The 19,586-nt window shown below is 43.6% G+C and overlaps 1 protein-coding gene across 1 annotated transcript in view; it reads right to left on the reverse strand.

Moving 5' to 3' along the window:
- ADCY2 (adenylate cyclase 2) overlaps nucleotides 1–19,586 on the reverse strand; it is a 452,864-nt gene that overhangs the window by 71,759 nt on the left and 361,519 nt on the right. The window contains exons 15-16 of the mRNA XM_070774872.1: nucleotides 14,148–14,232; nucleotides 184–321 (exon numbers count right to left, since the gene is read on the reverse strand). Of these exons, the coding sequence (XP_070630973.1) occupies nucleotides 184–321; nucleotides 14,148–14,232 (223 nt within the window). The remainder of the gene's footprint in view (nucleotides 1–183; nucleotides 322–14,147; nucleotides 14,233–19,586) is intronic.

Here is a 19,586-nt window from a genome sequence, read left to right on the forward strand (position 1 = left end):
AGGAATCTCCCTCCCTCCCTGGGGCCTCCCCAGGAAGCACCTTTCCCCTATGCAAAGCGGTTGGATGTTGAATTTAAACAGGCAGCAGTGGGTGTCGCCGAAGGAGCTATGGGGAAGGTTTCAAAATGCCACAAGATGGACCAAATCCCACGAGATGGACAGCACGTCCGGGCCATGACTCACCATATTGAACACGGCCATGGTCAATATGATGGCCGTGGTGATGACCGTCAGGGAGATCCGAGGCCAGGGCCGGTTGGCGATGATGCCCGATGACTTTAAAAGCCACAGGAGAGAAGCAGATGCTTTCTTGCTGCATTGCTAAGAGCGGAGAGAAAAAGAAACGCGTTGCTATTTTACGTATTTTTCTCAAGTTTCTCAAGGATGTTTACAACACGAGATGCACCGATCTTCTTCACACACGAGACCAGTAGACCATGTCGGCATTCTTCTTACAAGCTGGGAACAAATTCACTAAATTTCTATGACATACTACGACACGCTTCTATGTCCTTTAAGAGAGATCTGAAATTATGTTTAAAAATTCTTCTGGTGAAGGAAAAATATGCCAGTCAATTAAACGACTCTGGCGGATGTGTTGGGTCTCAGATCACAGCTGTGAGGAAGCTGTTTTCAGAAATTCAGGTGATTTGTGTAGAAAACAGCCCAACGTGCAGCTAATCTGAAGAGTTCATCTGGACCACACAATACGATAGTTTGGAACCTGTCCCTGTGAAGATGAAACCCAGCGCTCTCCGCTGTGATTGTGGTGATGGCTATACCTCATCCTGTCCTGAGAGGGCTTCCCCCACGTGGAGAAGCTCTACTTTTTATTATAAAAATACTATTTTTAATTGTGTTAAAATACATAAGATAAAATTTACCCTCTTAACTGTTTTTTTTTTTTTTTTTTTTTAACATTCTTAGGGCTTTTAAAAAAATTGGAGTATAATCGCTTTACAACGCTGTGTAGGTTTCTGCCATACAACAAACAAGATGAATCAGCTATATGCATACTTATAACCCCTCCCTCTTGAGCTTCCCTCCCACTTCATCCATCCCACCCCTCTAGGTCATCACAGAGCACTGAGTTGCTGCTGCTGCTGCTGCTAAGTCACTTCGTCATGTCCGACTCTGTGCGACCCCGTAGACGGCAGCCCACCAGGCTCCCCCGTCCCTGGGATTCTCCAGGCAAGAACACTGGAGTGAGTTGCCATTTCCTTCTCCAATGCGTGAAAGGGAAAAGTGAAAGTGAAGTCGCTCAGTCGTGTCTGTCTCTTCGCGACCCCATGGACTGCAGCCCACCAGACCCCTCCGTCCGTGGGATTGTCCGGGCGAGAGCACTGGAGTGGGGCGCCACCGCCTTCTCCGGCACTGAGTTGGGCTCCCTGTACTAGACAGCTGCTTCCCACCTGCTATCACTTCACACGTGGTCATGCACATACGTCAGTGCTGCTCTCCCAATTCGCCCCACCCTCCCCTTCCCCCGCTGTGTCCACGTCTGATCTGTAAGTCCGTGTCTCTGTTCCTGCCCTGCAAAGAGCTCCTAACCATCTTTAAGTGCGGAGTTCAGTGGTGTTAATTCTGCCCGCTTTGCTGTGTTGCCTTTCCAGGTGGTGCAGTTGATAAAGAATCCGCCTGCAAATGCAGGACACATGGGCTTGATCCCTGGGTCGAGCAGATCCCCTGGAGAAGGGAATGGTAACCCACTCTAGGATCCTTGCCTGGAGAAGTCCAAGGCCAAAGGAGCCTGGTGGGCTACAGTCCACAGGGTTGCAAAAGAGTCGGACATGATGGACGTGACTGAGCAAGCACCCATGTACACTACGGGATGAGAGATGGTTAGAAAGGTCATCAGCCCTGCGGCTGCGGCATCAAGCCCCCCACGGCTGTGAAACTTTGTGCAAGTTACTGACCTTCTCTGGCCTCGGTATTTTCCTCTCTGAAATAAGAATAGCAATAGTATCTGCCTCTTTGGTTTTTTAAGAGATTTAAATGAGCTTCATAAGGTGCCCAAAACAAGACGTATGTGTTAGTTTCTCCTCTATTTGTGAAGAAAACATATTTCTCAGGAACATTTCAGGGACTAAAAATCTGTTTGCTTTATATCTGCATGCGTGTGAAGTCGCTTCAGTCTTGTCCAACTCTTTGTGACCCCATGGACTATAAACCACCAGGCTTCTCTGCCTACGGGATTCTCCAGGAAAGAATACTGGAGTGGGTTGTCCTGCCCTCCTCCAGGGGATCTTCCCAACCCAGGGATCGAACCTGTGTCTTTTACATCTCCTGCATTGGCACGGGGGTTCTTTACCACTAGCACCACCTGGAAAACCCTAGATGAATGTAAAAAACACTTTTTTCTCTTCTTTCTACTATAGTTTTTTTTTCCCGTCCAGCTCCTGGTATAAAGAGATGCAGAACATTTGTCTACAGCATCTAACCCCCTGTGGTGTGGAATCCCAGGGCTCATTCTTTGGGCAGAGTCTCCTGGGACCTCCTCTGGTTTCTCCTACAGCCTGTCTGGAGGGATGAGCCAGTGCTGCCCTGGGCTCCAGGGGCTGAACCTCAGGCTAGCGGCCAGGCTCTGCAGAGCGTCTTCCTGTTAGCAAGTCAGGGGGAGCCAGATTTATGCCTTAAGTTTCTTCTCCAAAGCATGGTTCGGATGGGGGCTGGTGATGTCCTTAAATCTGTTGTCTGAAGAGAGGCCCTTCAATGCTGTGGACATGTGGTATCATTCAGGATGACACAGCTGGAGGACGCTCACCTGAAAGTGTATCATTATCCTTCTAGCACATCCTACACTGAATAATATTAATACCACACTGAATAATATTATAATTAATTAATAATTATTATAAACATAATATATTTATAAATATATATTTGTAATATATTTATAAATATAATTATTAATAAATTATTAATATAATTAATAATATTAATACCTACACTGAATAATATTAATAAGCCACAGTACTTTTGAACTCTGGTGTTGGAGAAGACTCTTGAGAGTCCCTTGGACTGCAAGGAGATCCAACCAGTCCGTCCTAAAGGAAGTCAGTTCTGAATATTCACTGGAAGGACTGATGCTGAAGCTGAAACTCCAATACCTTGCCACCTGATGGGAAGAGCCGACTCCTTGGAAAAAACCTTGATGCTGGGAAAGATTGAAGGCAGGAGGAGAAGGGGACGACAGAAGATGAGATGGTTGGATGGCATCACTGACTCGGACATGAGTGTGAACAAGCTCTGGGAGATGGTGAAGGACAGGGAAGCCTGGTGTGCCGCAGTCCATGGGGTTGCAGAGTCACAGAACTTAGTGACAGAACAACAACAATACCATAGACCAGAGTCAGATCTGCATTCCAGAGGAGAAGCTATAACAGAGTGTAAAGAGCAGAGATTCAAAAGAATATCATAGTCATCCAGCTCATATTAAAATAGAAGATGATGCATTTGGCTGGATCCTGGCAAATGACAATATTTATGTATTTGCATCCTAATTGACTAGGATTAGGGTTTTTATTTAAAAGAAAATTATTAAAATGGATGCTTTTGTGTCTGTACACAGAAACTGTCAATAGATATGATAATAAAAATCTTAAGAGCAGAAAACACAAAACTGCTATTTCAAGAGAGTGTTTAACTCTAGCTCAGATTCCATGTCACAGTCAATTAAGTAAAATATCTAGTTATTACACAAACATATTGTTGAAACTGTAAAATTTTAAAAATGACTGTTTGAATTTTTGGAGCAATGCATGGTGATGATATTGCCAAACATGCCAGCTGATGGGACTCTGTCACGTTCTGCCCATGCACTAGGCATGTGCTGAAGCAGATGTGGGCACACACACACGTTTTTCTGCTCCTGTGACGCTCTGGGCAAAGTGACACAGTGCTGGCCCTAGAAACTGCTGCCTCTGTTTGCCTCCTGAATACACCGCAGACTGTCCTGGAAATCTGCCACGGTCCTATTCAGTCCTGCAAAGAGCGATCTCCTTGAAGCTGCTCACTAAAGATGCACGGGTTTGGTGCGCACTGGGCCCCAGACACCAGGTTCAGAATGAAGTGGGTTCATTTCCGTCTCTGTTGAGTCTTCCTGTGCGCCTCCAAGCCCTCACATGCAATCGTTCTTTAACCTGTTATATCATATACTCATTGTTCTCCAGGTCATAGAGGCAGGCAGCTGCCCCTATCTTTTCATCCCTTCATCAAATCGAGGCAAAGTAAATACAACTGTTCTGAAACATGGAAACTGGTAACACTGCTGGTGACAAGGGCAAGGACGTAGATGGTGGTGATGGGGATACAGATCCTGAACTATAAAGACACTGCAGGAAGAAGAGGAGGAAGATAACGACGAAGTACCCGCAAAGAAGTCTCCACTTATATAAAGTGAAATGTAATAAAGTGAGAGACGTTTCAGAAAGTTTTAAATATATCACAGTGGTTCGGTAACAAACTTTTATCATTAAAAAATAGAACTGCTCTTGTCTGAAAACCATGGTGAAGTTAGTCATGTAAACACGCACTTTTGTGTATTTGTCTAAAGGGACGCCTACCGTGGCATTTTAATTGGGCAAGGACTCTCACTGTCATGCAGCAATAATTACTTCATACATTTGGTGTCACAGAGACTGATGTGTCTACTTTAATTATCTAATTGTACTTGGACTTCCCACAGGCTTTTAGTTCTGAGGCTGGGAAAGACTGAAGGCAAAAGGAGAAGGGGGATGACAGAGGATGAGGAGGTGGGATGGCATCACCGACTCAATAGACATGAATTTGAGCAAACTCTGGGAGATACTGGCAGACAGATGAGCCTGGTACACTGCAGTCCATGGGGTCAGAGTTGGACATGACTTAGTGACTGAACAACAACAAATATTTTACAAAATCATCCTGTTTCTCTCACATGCCTTGGCTGAGCCATATTCCTCTGTTATTCATCCACTGGGTGGCCCTCACAGCACCATCTACATCATGTTAGTGAAGTGAAGTCACTCAGTTGTGTCTGACTCTTTGCGACCCCATGGACTGTAACCCACCAGGCTCCTCCATCCATGGGGTTTTCCAGGTAAGAGTGCTGGAGTGGGTGCCATTGCCTTCATCGTGTTCTCTTTGCCTAAATGCTTGTCTCTGGCCACTTGGAGACCTGGTGGAGCCACCTCACAACTCATATGTGTGTGTGTGTGTTTGCCACACTGCACAACTTGTGGGATTTGGTTCCCTTTCCAGGGATCAAACCCAGGTTCTCAGCAGCGAAAGCACTGAGTCCTAATCACTGGACCACCAGGGAATTCCCATCACAATCCTTGCATTCCCAGAGGCACCCCAGAATTCAGCAAATAGAACTCAACAGATTCTCACTGCAAAAGCTCACTGTCTTAACAGTGGACCCAGAGAGGAATTCCTAGGGGTGTAAAACAAAGAAGGAGGCTACTGATAGAAGGATGGAGACCGTGGGATTGGCCCCAGAGTGTCCTGGAACTGAGCATCAATGGGCTGGGCTTTTGATGCCCACAGGGAAAAGATGTTGTCTTGGGTCTGCAACAGGTGGGCAGCTGGGACCAAGACTGCTAAATAAAACCAGAAGCCTCAGAAGGGTATTCTCTCCAAGTGGAGAGGTCTAGAAAGTCCAAACTCTAGACCAAGAAAGTATAAATAAACTTCCAATGCGAACTCAGACTCTAAATACGGGTGTTGGTTTTGAAATCACATCATCTGCTTCATAATGAGAATCTCAAGGTGAGTGGTTACTGATCAGACCAAAAACCAGAGAAAGGTCTTGGGGCTGTGGCTGCAGCAAGAACAATGCTACTTATGATGACACATCGAACTGCAGGATGCGGTGCACACGCCAGTGGGAGGGGCAGTCCCTACTGGACACGGTCTCACAACAAACAAGAACGTTGAGTTACATAAGGGGCTTCCCAGGTGGCACAGTGGTAAAGACTCTGCCTGCCAAAGTAGGAGGTGAAAGAGACACGGGTTCGATTCCAAGGTTGGGAAGATCCCTTGGAGAAGGAAATGGGAACCCACTCCAGTACTATTGCCTGGAAAATACCATGGACAGAGGAGTCTGGCGGGCCACAGTCCATGGGGTTGCTAAGAATCAGACACGAATAAGCACGCATGCTCGCACTATGAGCTGCAGAAGACAATGGGCCGTCCAAGGAAGAATCAACAGAAATAACAGAAAATAGAATAAGTATCATAAGATTCGCAAATCAATCTGAAGTAGTCTATAAAATAAGGTTAAATTTTAAAACCCCATGGATTAGAGTTCATAATGATAAGCAGTTAAGAGAAAGTAACAGCTTTACTTTATAAATGAGTTCCAGAGACTCTTTAGTGACAAACATGTAGAAATTGAGATTAAATACTCAATAGTTATGCTGAAGAGTTACCTTTAAGGAGACAACCCGTAAAATAGCACAGAAATATAGAGATAAAACGTATGCAGTTGAGGCACAGGAGGTACAATAGAAAGAATGAACATACTTGTAATGAAAGCGTGAGAAAAAATAGACTGAGAAAAAGGCAAAATACAGGGAAATATGGGACAACGACGTCATGGACCTGGAACAGAATATGAGCTCTGGAGAAGGCAATGGCACCCCACTCCAGTACTCCTGCCTGGAAAATCCCATGGATGGAGGAGCCTGGTAAGCTGCAGTCCGTGGGGTCTCTGAGAGTCAGACACGACTGAGTGACTTCACTTTCACTTTTCACTTTCATGCATTGGAGAAGGAAATGGCAACCCACTCCAGTGTTCTTGCCTGGAGAATCCCAGGGACGGCGGAGCCTGGTGGGCTGCCGTCTATGGGGTCACACAGAGTCAGACACGACTGAAGTGACTTAGTAGCAGCAGTCGAGATGAGGCACTGAGTCCCATCAAGGTAAAAGAAAAGTAAGCCTCTTCCTCAATACAAGAATCTATTGCCAGGACAAAGAGCAAGTTCTACAAAAGTAGAGAAAGGACATCTTATCAAGGAACCACAGCTGGACTAGATTTCTCCTCAGCACATTAAAATCCAAGAAAATATGGACTCATGTTTTCAAAATGTTAGCAACATTATTGTAAATGATTGGTCAAAGAGGAAAAGAGGCTGTTTTTCTTTTTCTTTTTAAATATAAAAGCTGATTGGGGTATATTATACATAGGCTCTCATGGAGAGGATTACAAGAGGAATAATCCTATGGAAATATGAACAGCGCATCTGGAGGAAGGCAGGACATCCAGAAGAATGGTGAGTGAAGAGACCATTAACCCAGAATACCGATAACTACGAATAACACGAGCAGTGTAAATTCAGAAAAATCTAGACAACGTTGGAGGACAGTGGACAGGATTACAGCATGGGGCCTGCATTTTTCAACAAGAAGATGGAGACGACAATGGACCCGGTGAGAAACGTGCATGTTACACATTTTACGTTAATCCCTGAAAGAAAAGACGAGGATATCTAACTGCCGAGTCACTAGAGGGAATAAAGGAGACTCAATAAACTCCATTTGTCCAGGAGATGACAGGAGAAGAGGAAAAATAAACAGAAGCAAATAACATATATAATGGATTTTAAAAAAGCAAAAGACGACTAGCAATAACTGTAATACACATAAATGCACTATGCTTGCCAGCTAAAAGAAAGAGACTCTTGGATCAGAGAACATGACATACACTTAGATGTTGTTTACAAGAGACACACCTGTATAGCAAGGAAAAGCCGAATAAGAGATGGGAAAATACTAACCAAGAGAAAGCTGGCAGGCTTATATTGACATTAGAGAAAATAGACTTCAAGGGAAAAACACTCCTGTGGGTAGGAAGCTTTTCTATCAGCGGGCATGTGGCCTATTTTCTGTCCCCAGGACTATCTCTATATTGGTGCTTTCATCTCTGCTGGGAACAAGGTTGGTGGGCTGATACTGTGTTATCTCTGCCATACAAAGTGGCAAGAAAGCCACACGGAGAGAAAAATTTCTCCTGACATTTTCTAACATTTTCATTTGCTGAATCTGGCGTAGTTCTTCTAAAAGACATTTCATCAAGAAGGTTTTGTGGGAGGCGTCTTTGTTATTTATGGTTACATCTCTTGTGTTTCTTGCAGAGATTTAAGTCTGCTTCAGGTAGTTTAGAGAAGTTAAACTTGGCAATAAAAATGCACTTATTGTTATTACTACCATGGTGATGACAGCTATTATTATTTTTTATTGCTGATTGTTATGGAAGTATAAACTTGAATCTCTTATTATGCATCTTAGTTTCTACTTAGATAAAATGGATTGTTTTGATTATCAAATAAAATAATACTTAATCAAAACACTTTGAAGGGCTCTCATATATGTGAAAATACTTTGCAAGTATTACTATAAACTTTCTTACTTAGAATATTTTGAGTCTAAATTGACTTATAAATGAAATTTTTTCTCTGTCTTACTGAATGTCTTTTAAGATGGACTTATACCTTGTCCAAAATCCAGTTTTACATAAACTAGGTCAACAGCTGAATATACTGGAAAACTAGACAAGAGGCCACTGTGAATTAGGTTCGATGTGATGTTATCTTGCCTGACTTTTTTGCCTTTGAGCCACTGATGCTCAGCAATCACCACGAGGCCGCTTCAGTACCATGATGGTCCATGACCAGGACGTGGACGTTCCTCCTTCAGCGCTTGCCAGTGTCTCTCCACACACAGTCCAGCATCCTCTGGAACTTGCCTCCAATTTAGTACAAGGATTCTAAGGCTTCTTCCCAAAGGCTCCAAAACCTACTTGTTGTATAGTAATACTTCAGGGCAAGTTATGAAACCTCTGGACCTTCCCTTTCATTAACTGTAGAGTGAGCATTCCCTCCAAGGACTCTTGTGTGGATAAATGAGCCAGTATACATAAAATGCCTAGCAGAGTTAAGTCTTCACTTTTAATATAATACAACATTTATCATTTTTAAACTGAACTGAGGTCAGATATAGAACTATTCACGGATCTCGCCCGTCCTAAGCAGTCTACATTGGTTCTGAAGGTTCTTATCCAAGGACAGGGAACTTTTGCAGATCTTACGGTTCTCATATTCCTGACCGTGATCCAAAGTCTCCATCTGCATCCTCAAGGGATCTACTTATGGCTCCTGCATTATTTTTCATGCAGGGAAACTTTTCTTTTAAATAAGTAGAAATGGAAACTCATGGAAATGAACAGCATCTCGGGCCCTGGGTCCCTCATCCAAGTGCAGACCAGGACAAGGTTATGTCTCAGTTCCCTTTCAGCTCTCAAGATTACGACTCTGAAATGCTAACCAGCATCTGCTATAGAAAACCAAGGACCTCACCAGAGAAGTGATGTAGAAGCGCTGAAGGAGACCTGACAAGTAAGTACACAGGATGCTGGCCCAGGATGCTGGCAGGCCAGGAGCCTGTCAGAACTGGGAGCAGGGATGCGGCAACTGCGAGCTGGATTCAGAACTGGGAGCTTGGGAGAGGTCAAGTCTGGGTGAGGCTGGGGTGGGGCTTTTCTGAGCAGTGGTGCCAGGTGGTTGCATTTGCAACCCGACATTCCTTCAAGCTGCTGCTGCTGCTGCTGCTAAGTCAGTTCAGTCATGTCCGACTCTGTGCGACCCCATAGACGGCAGCCCACCAGGCTCCCCCGTCCCTGGGATTCTCCAGGCAAGAACACTGGAGTGGGTTGCCATTTCCTTCTCCAATGCATGCAAGTGAAAAGTGAAAGTGCAGTCACTAAGTCGTGTCTGACTCTTCACAACCTATTAAATACTTACTTTGCGTTTCAAGTGTCTAGAACAGTCAGTGAACAAAACAGGGCTGAGATGAACTCATTCATGGTTTTGTTTTTTTTTTTTTTTCGTCTAAAAGAATACAAATAGGAAGCCCAACAACCAGGCACTAGGTGGAAAAGGCTAGTTTTCCTTTTGCTAATTTTCTTCAGAATTAGCTGGTGAAGGTCACAAAATTGTTTCCAATGGAAGAGCCAGCTCGAGGCACTTCAGAGTCAAGGAATCATGGCACACGTGAGAAGGAATTTCAGTGCAGCAGGATGAGGGCTGTGGACCACCATTCACTCCTTCATACATTCATTTACAATTCATTTACACACCAAGTCCATCCCCACCCAGGGCTTCTGGAGGAAGGAGAACGATCAGGGCTCACAGGGAACATAAGTGCCTGAGGATGAACACGGGAGCGGGGTGGTGAGACAGAGGAGGTGGTACGTGGAGCCCAAGAGTGGAGGAAGGGAAAAAGAACCTCATGGAAATGACGGACATCCAAAAATGCTTACTTGCGTGCGTGAGCGCCAAATTGCTTCAGTCATATCCAATGCTTTGCGACCCTATGGACCACTCCTCTGTCCATGGGATTCTCCAGGCAAGAATACTGGAGTGGGTTGCCCTGCCCTCCTCCAGGGGATCTTCCTGACTCAGGGATCAAACCTGAGTCTCCTATGCCTCCTGCATGGGCAGGCAGGCGATTTACTACCTGCGCCACCTGGGAAGCCAAATGTTTATTTAGCACGCACTTATTATAAACACATCTACACGTCCAGCATTCGGCTGGATTTAGCACGCACTTATCATAAACACATCTACATGTCCAGCATTCGGCTGGATTCACTGGGAGACAGAAAGCAAGAGAAGGAAACAACCCTGGTCTTAAAGATCCTTAGGTTAGTGTGACATCCTTAGTGTGACAGAAACCGCAGTCATGCTCAGCAGAAACTTTTTAAAAAGGGGATCAAAGGGGTGTCACTTATTGAGCGCTAAACGACATGGCACAGACCCTGTGTCCCGTGGCGCTTCAAGAAGGGCCGTCACAGGGGCCGGCGAGGTTCCCGAGGAAGTTTCTAGGAAGGAGAGCAGGTGCAGAACCCACCCCCACGGGCAAGAACTGAGACGTGGGCAATGTGTGCGGGGGTGATCGCTTCTGGAAGAGCCTGGGGATGGGGTGGACTGGCAGCAACCAGAGTGGATGGAAGGGCAGGGCTTCTCACAGCAATCGGGATGATAACAGATTCCCTGACATTTTTCTCTGAATGCGTCACTGAACAAATACCACTGTTTTTTTTTTTTTTTTTTTTAATATCAACAGGAAAAAACTGCATTTGATTTATCACTCTTCGTTTTTACCCATTTTGACGTGTCCCTACCTTCTTATTAAACCCAGCTGGTCAATGACCCAGCAATTTTACTTACTTGTGCTGCACTTTTTGTGCAAAAGACGATAATAAAGGTAAAACTTGTGGAGGAAAAAAAATATCTGCCAGGCTTACCTTTTTTCCATCCCCTTTACAGAAGTATTTTGATTTCATTTTTCATGCAGAGAATTTAATACCAATATTAGCATTGATACTGCCTTTGGCATTAAATTTTCAGAAGGTTAACATAAGTTAGTAGAACATGAGCCTGGGATATTCAGTAGTCTTTCATAAACCCAGTATTTAATCCATAAAAAAGCACAAATCACAATCAAATCTCATACTTCTCCATGACCACTGTGGAATATTTGTGATATATGTAGGGCTTTTTCCTTCTTCAACTTAAATTTATTCTTTGTAGAGTGACACTAAGTATTATATTACATGTCATGTGTAAGAATGGTAATTTTTTCTAAAAAAGAGACAGAAGCAAGCATTTATCATTTTGATCTTTGTTCTAAACACTCATATTAATTTTAAAAAGTTAATGCTGGTTTCTGTTGCCTAAAATACAGGTTTGTCTAAAGTGCTCTAAGAATCAGTTCAGTTCAGTTCAGTCGCTCAGTCGTGTCAGACTCTTTGCGACCCCATGAATAGGCACTCTAAAATATGCAGTGATGGAAAATAATACTAGTTGCTGTTTGTTGAAAATCTGTTAGTATCCTGTTAGGTACTTCTATCTCCAATCGTCCCGAGAAACTTTGAAGACGGTTGTTCTCCAAACTTCATGTGAGGAAATTCTGGCTTAGAAAAGACAACAAGAATCTCAACGGTGATACGTGTAGTTTTGACTGAATTTGGAGGGTTGAATAGAAAGCACATTTAAAGCCTTTGTGCAATACCATGTTTGATGTTGTACGTTAAAGAAAAAATCCTTACAGACTATTTTAAAGAGTGAAAAGAACCCCCTAGTGGAACCAGAATTCCTTCTTTAATTTTACCAGGATTACATGTGGACTAAGGATCTCAAGAGGCCAGTAGGGGGAGACTCGGGCACAGATCCTATCCATTCAAGTTGAGAGAGACCAGATGTCTTTAAGCTTGGTCTTCCTGACCACTTTGGCAAAGCACAGGCTTCCCCTGGGGAGGAGGTAAACATAGGTTCATTTGCAGCCTTAAACTTTTCTCTTTGGGACAACGCAGAGTTAAAAAGGACTTTGTAGCATCTGGTGTGTGGGCATTAGAATCCTGGGATGCCCCCAGGGAAGGCTCTGGTTTCCAGGAGGAACCAGAAGCCAGGAATGTTGGATTTTGATCACCCCAAGGCTCTTACAGGAAGGACCCAAAGCCATGAAAGTTCAACACTGTGGTCAGATTATAGTCGGGCTGAGAGGGGAGACGTTACTGAAACTTTCTCACCAAGGCAGGAAAGTTGCCCCAGGGATTCTCCCTTCCTCCTCTGGCTCTGTCTTTCTTTTTTATAGCAACTTAGTGGACCAGATGGTAAGGAATCTGCCTGCAATGTGGGAGACCCGGATTGATCCCTGGGTTGGGAAGATGCCCTGGAGAAGGCAATGGCAACCCAGTCCAGTATTCTTGCCTGGAGAATTCCATGGACAGAGCAGCCGGGCAGGCTACAGTCCATGGGGTTGCAAAGAGTCAGACACGACTGTGTGACTGGCAGTTTCATTTTCAGTGGAAAGAAAAGTCAGTCTGAAACCCTAACTATGGACTATACTCCTGCCACCCTCAAGACTGGATTCCAAAAAAACGAGAAATATGTCTACTCAGACACAAGGATATACACAGCTTTAATGAGAGCAGGGTTTAGATTTCCAACAGAACCACAAATGATCATCCCTATTCTGAAAACTGGAGAAGCAGGCTGCAGGTGTCTTTGGGGAGTCAGGAAGAGAAAGGGTAGAGTGTGTGTGCGTTTCCACCCAAGGGGAATCTGCACACAGAAAGTCAGGCTTCCTCGTATGTTAGGAATTCCTCCTATCTCAGAACTTGACAAAGATCCCCAAGGTCAACAGTTACTCCATCTTCTCTACAACCTGTGAGGTCTTCAGGGGATTTTTAAGTGACTTGAGATGCCATGTGTGCATTTGAGGAAATCAGAAACCACAGTCTTACTTTTGGAAGACTTTCCAAGCCAATTGGAAACATTCAAACTATGACATAGCAAACGGAACCCACCAAAGTCTGCAAAGGTCCACGGCAGAAGGATGCAGCATCCACTGTCCAGAGGGAGAGACATGCTTTGGAATCCTAAGCCCTTTTTTGGCCCAATGATACCATATATCAGACCAGAATGCAGCCAGTGCTGGGACTCCAGTTCAGTCCTGTTTCGACTCACTTCCAGTGAACAAAATGAAACCTTGACTATCTTTCGGGACTTCTGTCTCATCGTTGGCTTTCTCAGGATGCTCTCACAGATTCAGGGCCACCCGGCAACAACTGCTTTACACTCAAGAGTCCAGTGAGGTTTACTTCTTATATCCTGAACGAGCACTTAAACCATAAGCACTGACAATGATTGGTTTTAAGCTAAAACACTAATAAGAGATATTTTTACATTTGTTATTTTCATATTTTCCAAAATTTTATACCTTGTGGAAGTCATTACCAAAGACACACTTGGTTTACATTTTAATTCTCCTGGTCATTAAAAGCCTCCTTATTACACTAGTATTTGCTGTTATAAATACTCTGAAAACTTAAGAGGGATAGTACAAAATGTTGACAGAAACAAATAAACACAAATGTGATTTTATAGCATGCTATCCAATATTTCAGGTAACCTTTGAGTTAGTGTCTTGGTTGTTATGGGCTTCCTCAGTTCATAGTCTGGGCTGTTGACATGAAGGATTCTGGCCTCTCTACTGGGCTGTGTATCTCATGAAACAGTAAATCAACAAGCTCCTATTTTGATAGAGCAATCAGTTTTCAATGAGTACACTTTTCAAAGAAATTCCGTATGTGAAGTACCTACCAAAAGCTGTCCAGCAAAGCAGACGAAAAGGATAAAGGCAAGTGAGAGAAACGCCGCTCCAAAGGAAATTCCGAGAATGGACGTTCTACCGGGAAACAAAAAGGAACATGTTAGTGTGGACAGCTTTAGTTTTCCTGGAAAGCCATTGCAAATACTTGTGGCTTGAATTAGGGTTTTTAAAATGAGGACTTCATTCCTCACTAATATCTTTGAGAAATGAAAATGGCGCTAAAAACAAACCAGAGATACGTCCATAGGAAAATGTATCTACGGCTGTGTCTGAACAACTTGCTGTGATAGACATTAAAACTGTCCTGCTGCTGCTGCTGCTAAGTTGCTTCAGTCGTGTCCGACTCTGTGCGACCCTATAGACGGCAGCCCACCAGGCTCCCCAGTCCCTGGGATTCTTCAGGCAAGAACACTGGAGTGGGTTCCCATTTCCTTCTTCAATGCATGCAAGTGAAAAGTGAATGTGACGTTGCTCAGTCGTGTCCGACTCTTAGCGACCCCATGGGCTGCAGCCCACCATGCTCCTCCAGCTGTCTTACCAGCATCATTTCTTCATAAGAGAAAAACCCTCTTTACACGACTTGCCTCTGCAACCAGCACCTTCATGCCCACACCCGACCATGGCCATCATGGTGTCCCCTTCCCTGCCTCGATGTCCTGGCAGTTTTGCCTCCAGGGCAGCCTCATCGATGTCAGCGGAAACCTCATTCATTCCCCGTTCTCACTCTGTGGCCTTTGCATTTTTGCATGAGCCAATGAGCACACAAGGTTCCTGTGATCATGTGAGAAAAGTACCCACTAAGTTACAGGTTCTGTCACCCTCCGGTTACAAGTAGATAAAAGTGGTCACGAGAACTGTATGCATTTCTCAGAGTTCCTGTAAACAATTCAGAAATTTACGGTGTCTTAAAACGTGCTTTCATCCAAAGGATAAAACTGTTTGCAAGAATTGTATGCATTTCTGAAAGGTCCTTTATACAATGAAAACTAAAGACCTCTTAAAACATCATGTAATCCAAAGGAAGAAGGGGTTGGGAGTATTAGAAAAGATGAGCCATAACGAATAATCCAAGATGAAATTTAAATGCAACATCCAAAGAGAGGTCAGGTGGTACCTGAGATCACAGTGGAAGCTCGAGCCAATGAAGTTGGCTAGAGAAACTGAAGAGACAGGAGACTTGGTACTGAGAAGCATGGGGACACTAAGAAGTGAATGTTGATGCATCAAAGGAAGACCCAGGTATGAGCAATCTACAAGCTGAAATGCCCAGTGAGTGCACAGCTGTGAGCCCCCAGCAGGGGGAAAAGAAGCGAGCCATCAGTGAACTAAGGAACCCCTTCATGCCATCAGGATAGGAAGGGTCCACTCAGTTGGCACTCAGATAGTTGTTCTATCTTGAGAGATAGCACACATCAAGCAAGATCTACAAAACCTTGACTTCAAACCACTGTGCACTCAAAGCTGCCCCAAGGATGTCCTTATGGAGTGCTGAGTTATGTCCTAGACACGATGCACATGCTTTCAAATACCAGCCTGATAATGACATTTGTTCACATTTTACGAGTAACGCTAAGTGTCTGCTAGGAGGGTACAGATACACCAAATACACCTAGATTGTTGACTTGTCTCGTGGCCAGGTCCACGCTGGGTTGGAAGGGAGCAAACATGAGTAAGACCCGTGTTTTGAGTAACTCACAGTCTCAGAAAGGTAAGCTCTGTAAGCCTCCTCGCCTCCCCCATCCCAAACACCTTTTGTCTCAGACATTGCTCCTTAATCCCTGCTCAGAATCCACAGTTTCAGCATCTCCCCATCACAGACTCTCAGGCCTCCTGTTAGCACCGTGGACGGAGGGGAGCATAGGAAGACTCTTGCTATTCCTGCAATGGAAGGGACACCAGAACTCATCTGCTCAACTTCCACTGGCCATTCTTTTCACGCATCTAAGAGAGCTCTGATGGGTCTCCTGGGACTCTGTGCTCCCCTGGTTCCTTGTTGGTGTTAAGGTGATGCCATCTGCATAAGGTTGATGTCAGAAAAATAATACTTTTTTCTTAGGTCTGTAACTGTTCAAATATGAATGATCTCTAATTGAAGGTCTGGTAAGTCTCAGCTCTAAACCATCTGGTGACAGGAGGGTGAAGCTGATGGTGGCATGACATGATGGCATGATGATAGCATACTGTGTGGCCAGCACTGTTCTAAAGGCTTTGTATGCATATGTAACCCTGGACAGCAGGGTTACTGTTCTTACCTCATTTTCTGACAGAAACTGACACCCAGAGAAACTGAGAAACCAACCAAAAGTTAACAACCCTCCCAAGTGGTATGGGTTGGGATTAAAGCCCACACAATTGTATACCTGACCCAGGTTGTGCTTCTTGGAGTAAACATGTCACGTTTCAATCATGTTTACTGCTTTAACTTTCCTGGGAAATTATCCTTTTCATTTAAATTTTGAATGGGAGACATTCTACTTAATATTCTCTTACAATTTTTGAAGTTGTTATAGTTGAAGCAGTTTCTTCTTGTCCTTCATGTTATTTTTCTGATTCTCTTTAGATAAGACTTTTGAAGCTTTGCATGTTTGCTGAACTTCTCAAAGAATGAACTTTTGGCTTATTATTAAGGTCCATGCTTTCTGATCATTTTCTTTATTATTGGTTTCTAATTTAACTTAAAATAATCCTTTCCTCCTTCTTTATTTAAACTTTCATTGTTCTTTTTCTTGATTGTCATTTGCTGCTAATCTTTTCTATTTTCTAATAAATGCATTTAAGGACATAAATATTCCTATAATTACTGCTTTAGCCAAATCCCACGGCTTTTGATTTATAGCTACTCATTGCCATTCTTTTCTAAAAAGCCTATAATTTCAATTTTCTTTTCCTTTTAATACAAGAGTAACTATACAGGGAAATTATTTTCGGTCTGTCTTTGTTATTTCTAATGTCATTAGGTTTGATCAGAGATTGTGGTCTCTATTATTTTTACTTTGACAATTTCTTTTTCTTCTGGGATGTGATAAATACATTCCATTTCTATTATGTCTTATGATACATATTTACATTTCCTTTTTGTTGGAAACAAAGCAAGTTCTTTCAGTGAGTCTATTGTCAGAGCTTGAGGAGTTAGTCAGATCCCCAGTGGGCTGATTTATTGGCTCAATTTGATCTGTCAATTTTAGAATATATTAACATTTCCAACTAAGTTTGTGGGTTTGTCAATACATCTGAACATTTTAATAGTGTCTATTTATTTCAAAGATATGCTGGAGTGCATAAAGATTCATGATTGTTAACTTTTCTTGGTGACTGTACTGTAAAATAAGCTTCTCTGTTTTCATGCTAAATGTCTTTCACTTGGATTTAGATTGTCAGAAATTCATACTACTACAGCTTTCCTCTTTCTGGAAGCTGTTTCCTAAAATAGCTATTTACTATGCTTTATTTCCAACCTTTTCACTTTTAATTTTAGCTAGATTTTTAAAGGTGGTACAGAAGTGACATTTGGTTTATAGCCTCAAACTTTGACTTTCTTTCCAAGAACAGGACATTTTCCTCCATTCACAATTATGAAATTTATTAATATTTGACCAGTTCTCTCCATCTTATTTTCTTAAAATGTTTGGTAAAGTTCAGACAGAACTTGAGTAAAAAACAAATTTAATACAAGGACAGGGGAGCCTGGCCTGCTGTAGTCCATGTGGTCGCAAAGAATCGGACATGACTTAGTGACTGAACAACAACATCATATAAATATCCATTTAAATTTTCAATATGTGTTCAATTTGGTAAGTTGTACAGTCCATGAATTTTCCCATTTTATCTAAGTTGTAAATTTTTTGGCCTTGAGTAATTCATAACTTTTCATATTTATCCTGTTAAAATCTGTAGAGTCTGTAGTAAATACCATTTTATTTCTTATAACATTAGTTTGGGTGGTTTGTGATTATTGTTCTGTTTTTCTTTCTTAGTCTTGCTAACGGTTCGGCATTTAACTGTTTTTTTAAAGAACCAACGTTTGTCTTTATTACTTTTCTATTTGTCTTCCGTTTATTGATTACTTTTTTCTTAGTGTATTTCCCTCCTACTTATTGGACTTGCTCATCTGTTCCCGGCTTCCTAAGGTTGAAAGGTAAACAACTGACTTCAACTCTTTCTTCTTTCAAATATAAGCATTTAAAGCTACAAATTCCTCTCTAAATTACTGTTAAGCGACAGTCCACACAGTTTCTTTTAATACACAAAACATCTGCTAATTTGTCTTGTGACTTTTTGGATTTATTTCAATTTTTTAATTGAAATATAGTTGATTTACAAAGTTGTGCCAATCTCTGCTGTACAGCAAAGTGACTAAGCTGTACACATATACACACGTTTATGCTCTTTTACATTATGGTTTATCACAGGGTATTGAATACACTTCCCTGTGCCGTATGTGAGTGCTCAGTTGCTTCAGCCATGTCCGACTTTTTGTGACCCTGTGGACTGTAGCCTGCCAGGCTCCTCTGTCCATGGGATTGTCCAGGCGAGAGCGCTGGAGTGGTAGTCTTTCCCTTCTCCAGGGGATCTTGCCCACCCAGGGATAGACCCATGTTGCTTGCAGCTCCTGCATTGGCAGGTGGGTTCCTTATCGCCAGTGTCGCCATTCTTTTCCATTACGGCGTATCACAGGATATTCAATAGTTTCCTGCGCTACACAGCAGGACCTGTTCTTAATCCACTTTAATGCACTAGCTTGCATCTAGCAACTCCAATCCCATGGAGAGAAGGGCCTGGTGGGCTACAGTTCATAGGGTCCCAAAGGGTCGGACGGGACTGCAGCGACTTAGCACGCACGCGCGCACCAGCTCCAAGCCCCCAGTCCGCGCCTCTCCCTACCGCATCTCATCTGCAGCCACAAGTCTGTCCCCCACCAGCTCCAAGCCCCTAGGCCGCGCCTCTCCCTACCGCATCTCATCTGCAGCTACAGGTCTGTCCCCATGAACGCGCGCACCAGCTCCAAGCCCCCAGGCTGCGCCTCTCCGTACCGCATCTCATCTGCAGCCACAGGTCTGTCCGCATGAACGCGCGCACCAGCTCCAAGCCCCCAGGCCGCGCCTCTCCCTACTGCATCTCATCTGCAGCCGCAGGTCTGTCCCCCACCAGCTCCAAGCCCCCAGCCGCGCCTCTCCCTACCGCACCTCATCTGCAGCCGCAGGTCTGTCCCCTAGGCCTGTGAGTCGCTTTCTGTTTTGTAGATGTGTTCATTTGTGCCACGTTTTGGGTATTTATCTTTCTCTTTCTGACTTACTTCACTTAGCATGATACTCTCTAGTTGCATTCATGTTGCTGCAAATTTTATTTATGGCTGAGTAACATTTCATTATATGGGCTTCCCCAGTGGCTTGGCAGTAAAGAATTCACCTGCAAGGCAGGGGATGTGGGTT

Source organism: Bos indicus, chromosome 20, assembly GCF_029378745.1.
Source record: "Bos indicus isolate NIAB-ARS_2022 breed Sahiwal x Tharparkar chromosome 20, NIAB-ARS_B.indTharparkar_mat_pri_1.0, whole genome shotgun sequence".
Lineage (NCBI taxonomy): Eukaryota > Metazoa > Chordata > Mammalia > Artiodactyla > Bovidae > Bos > Bos indicus.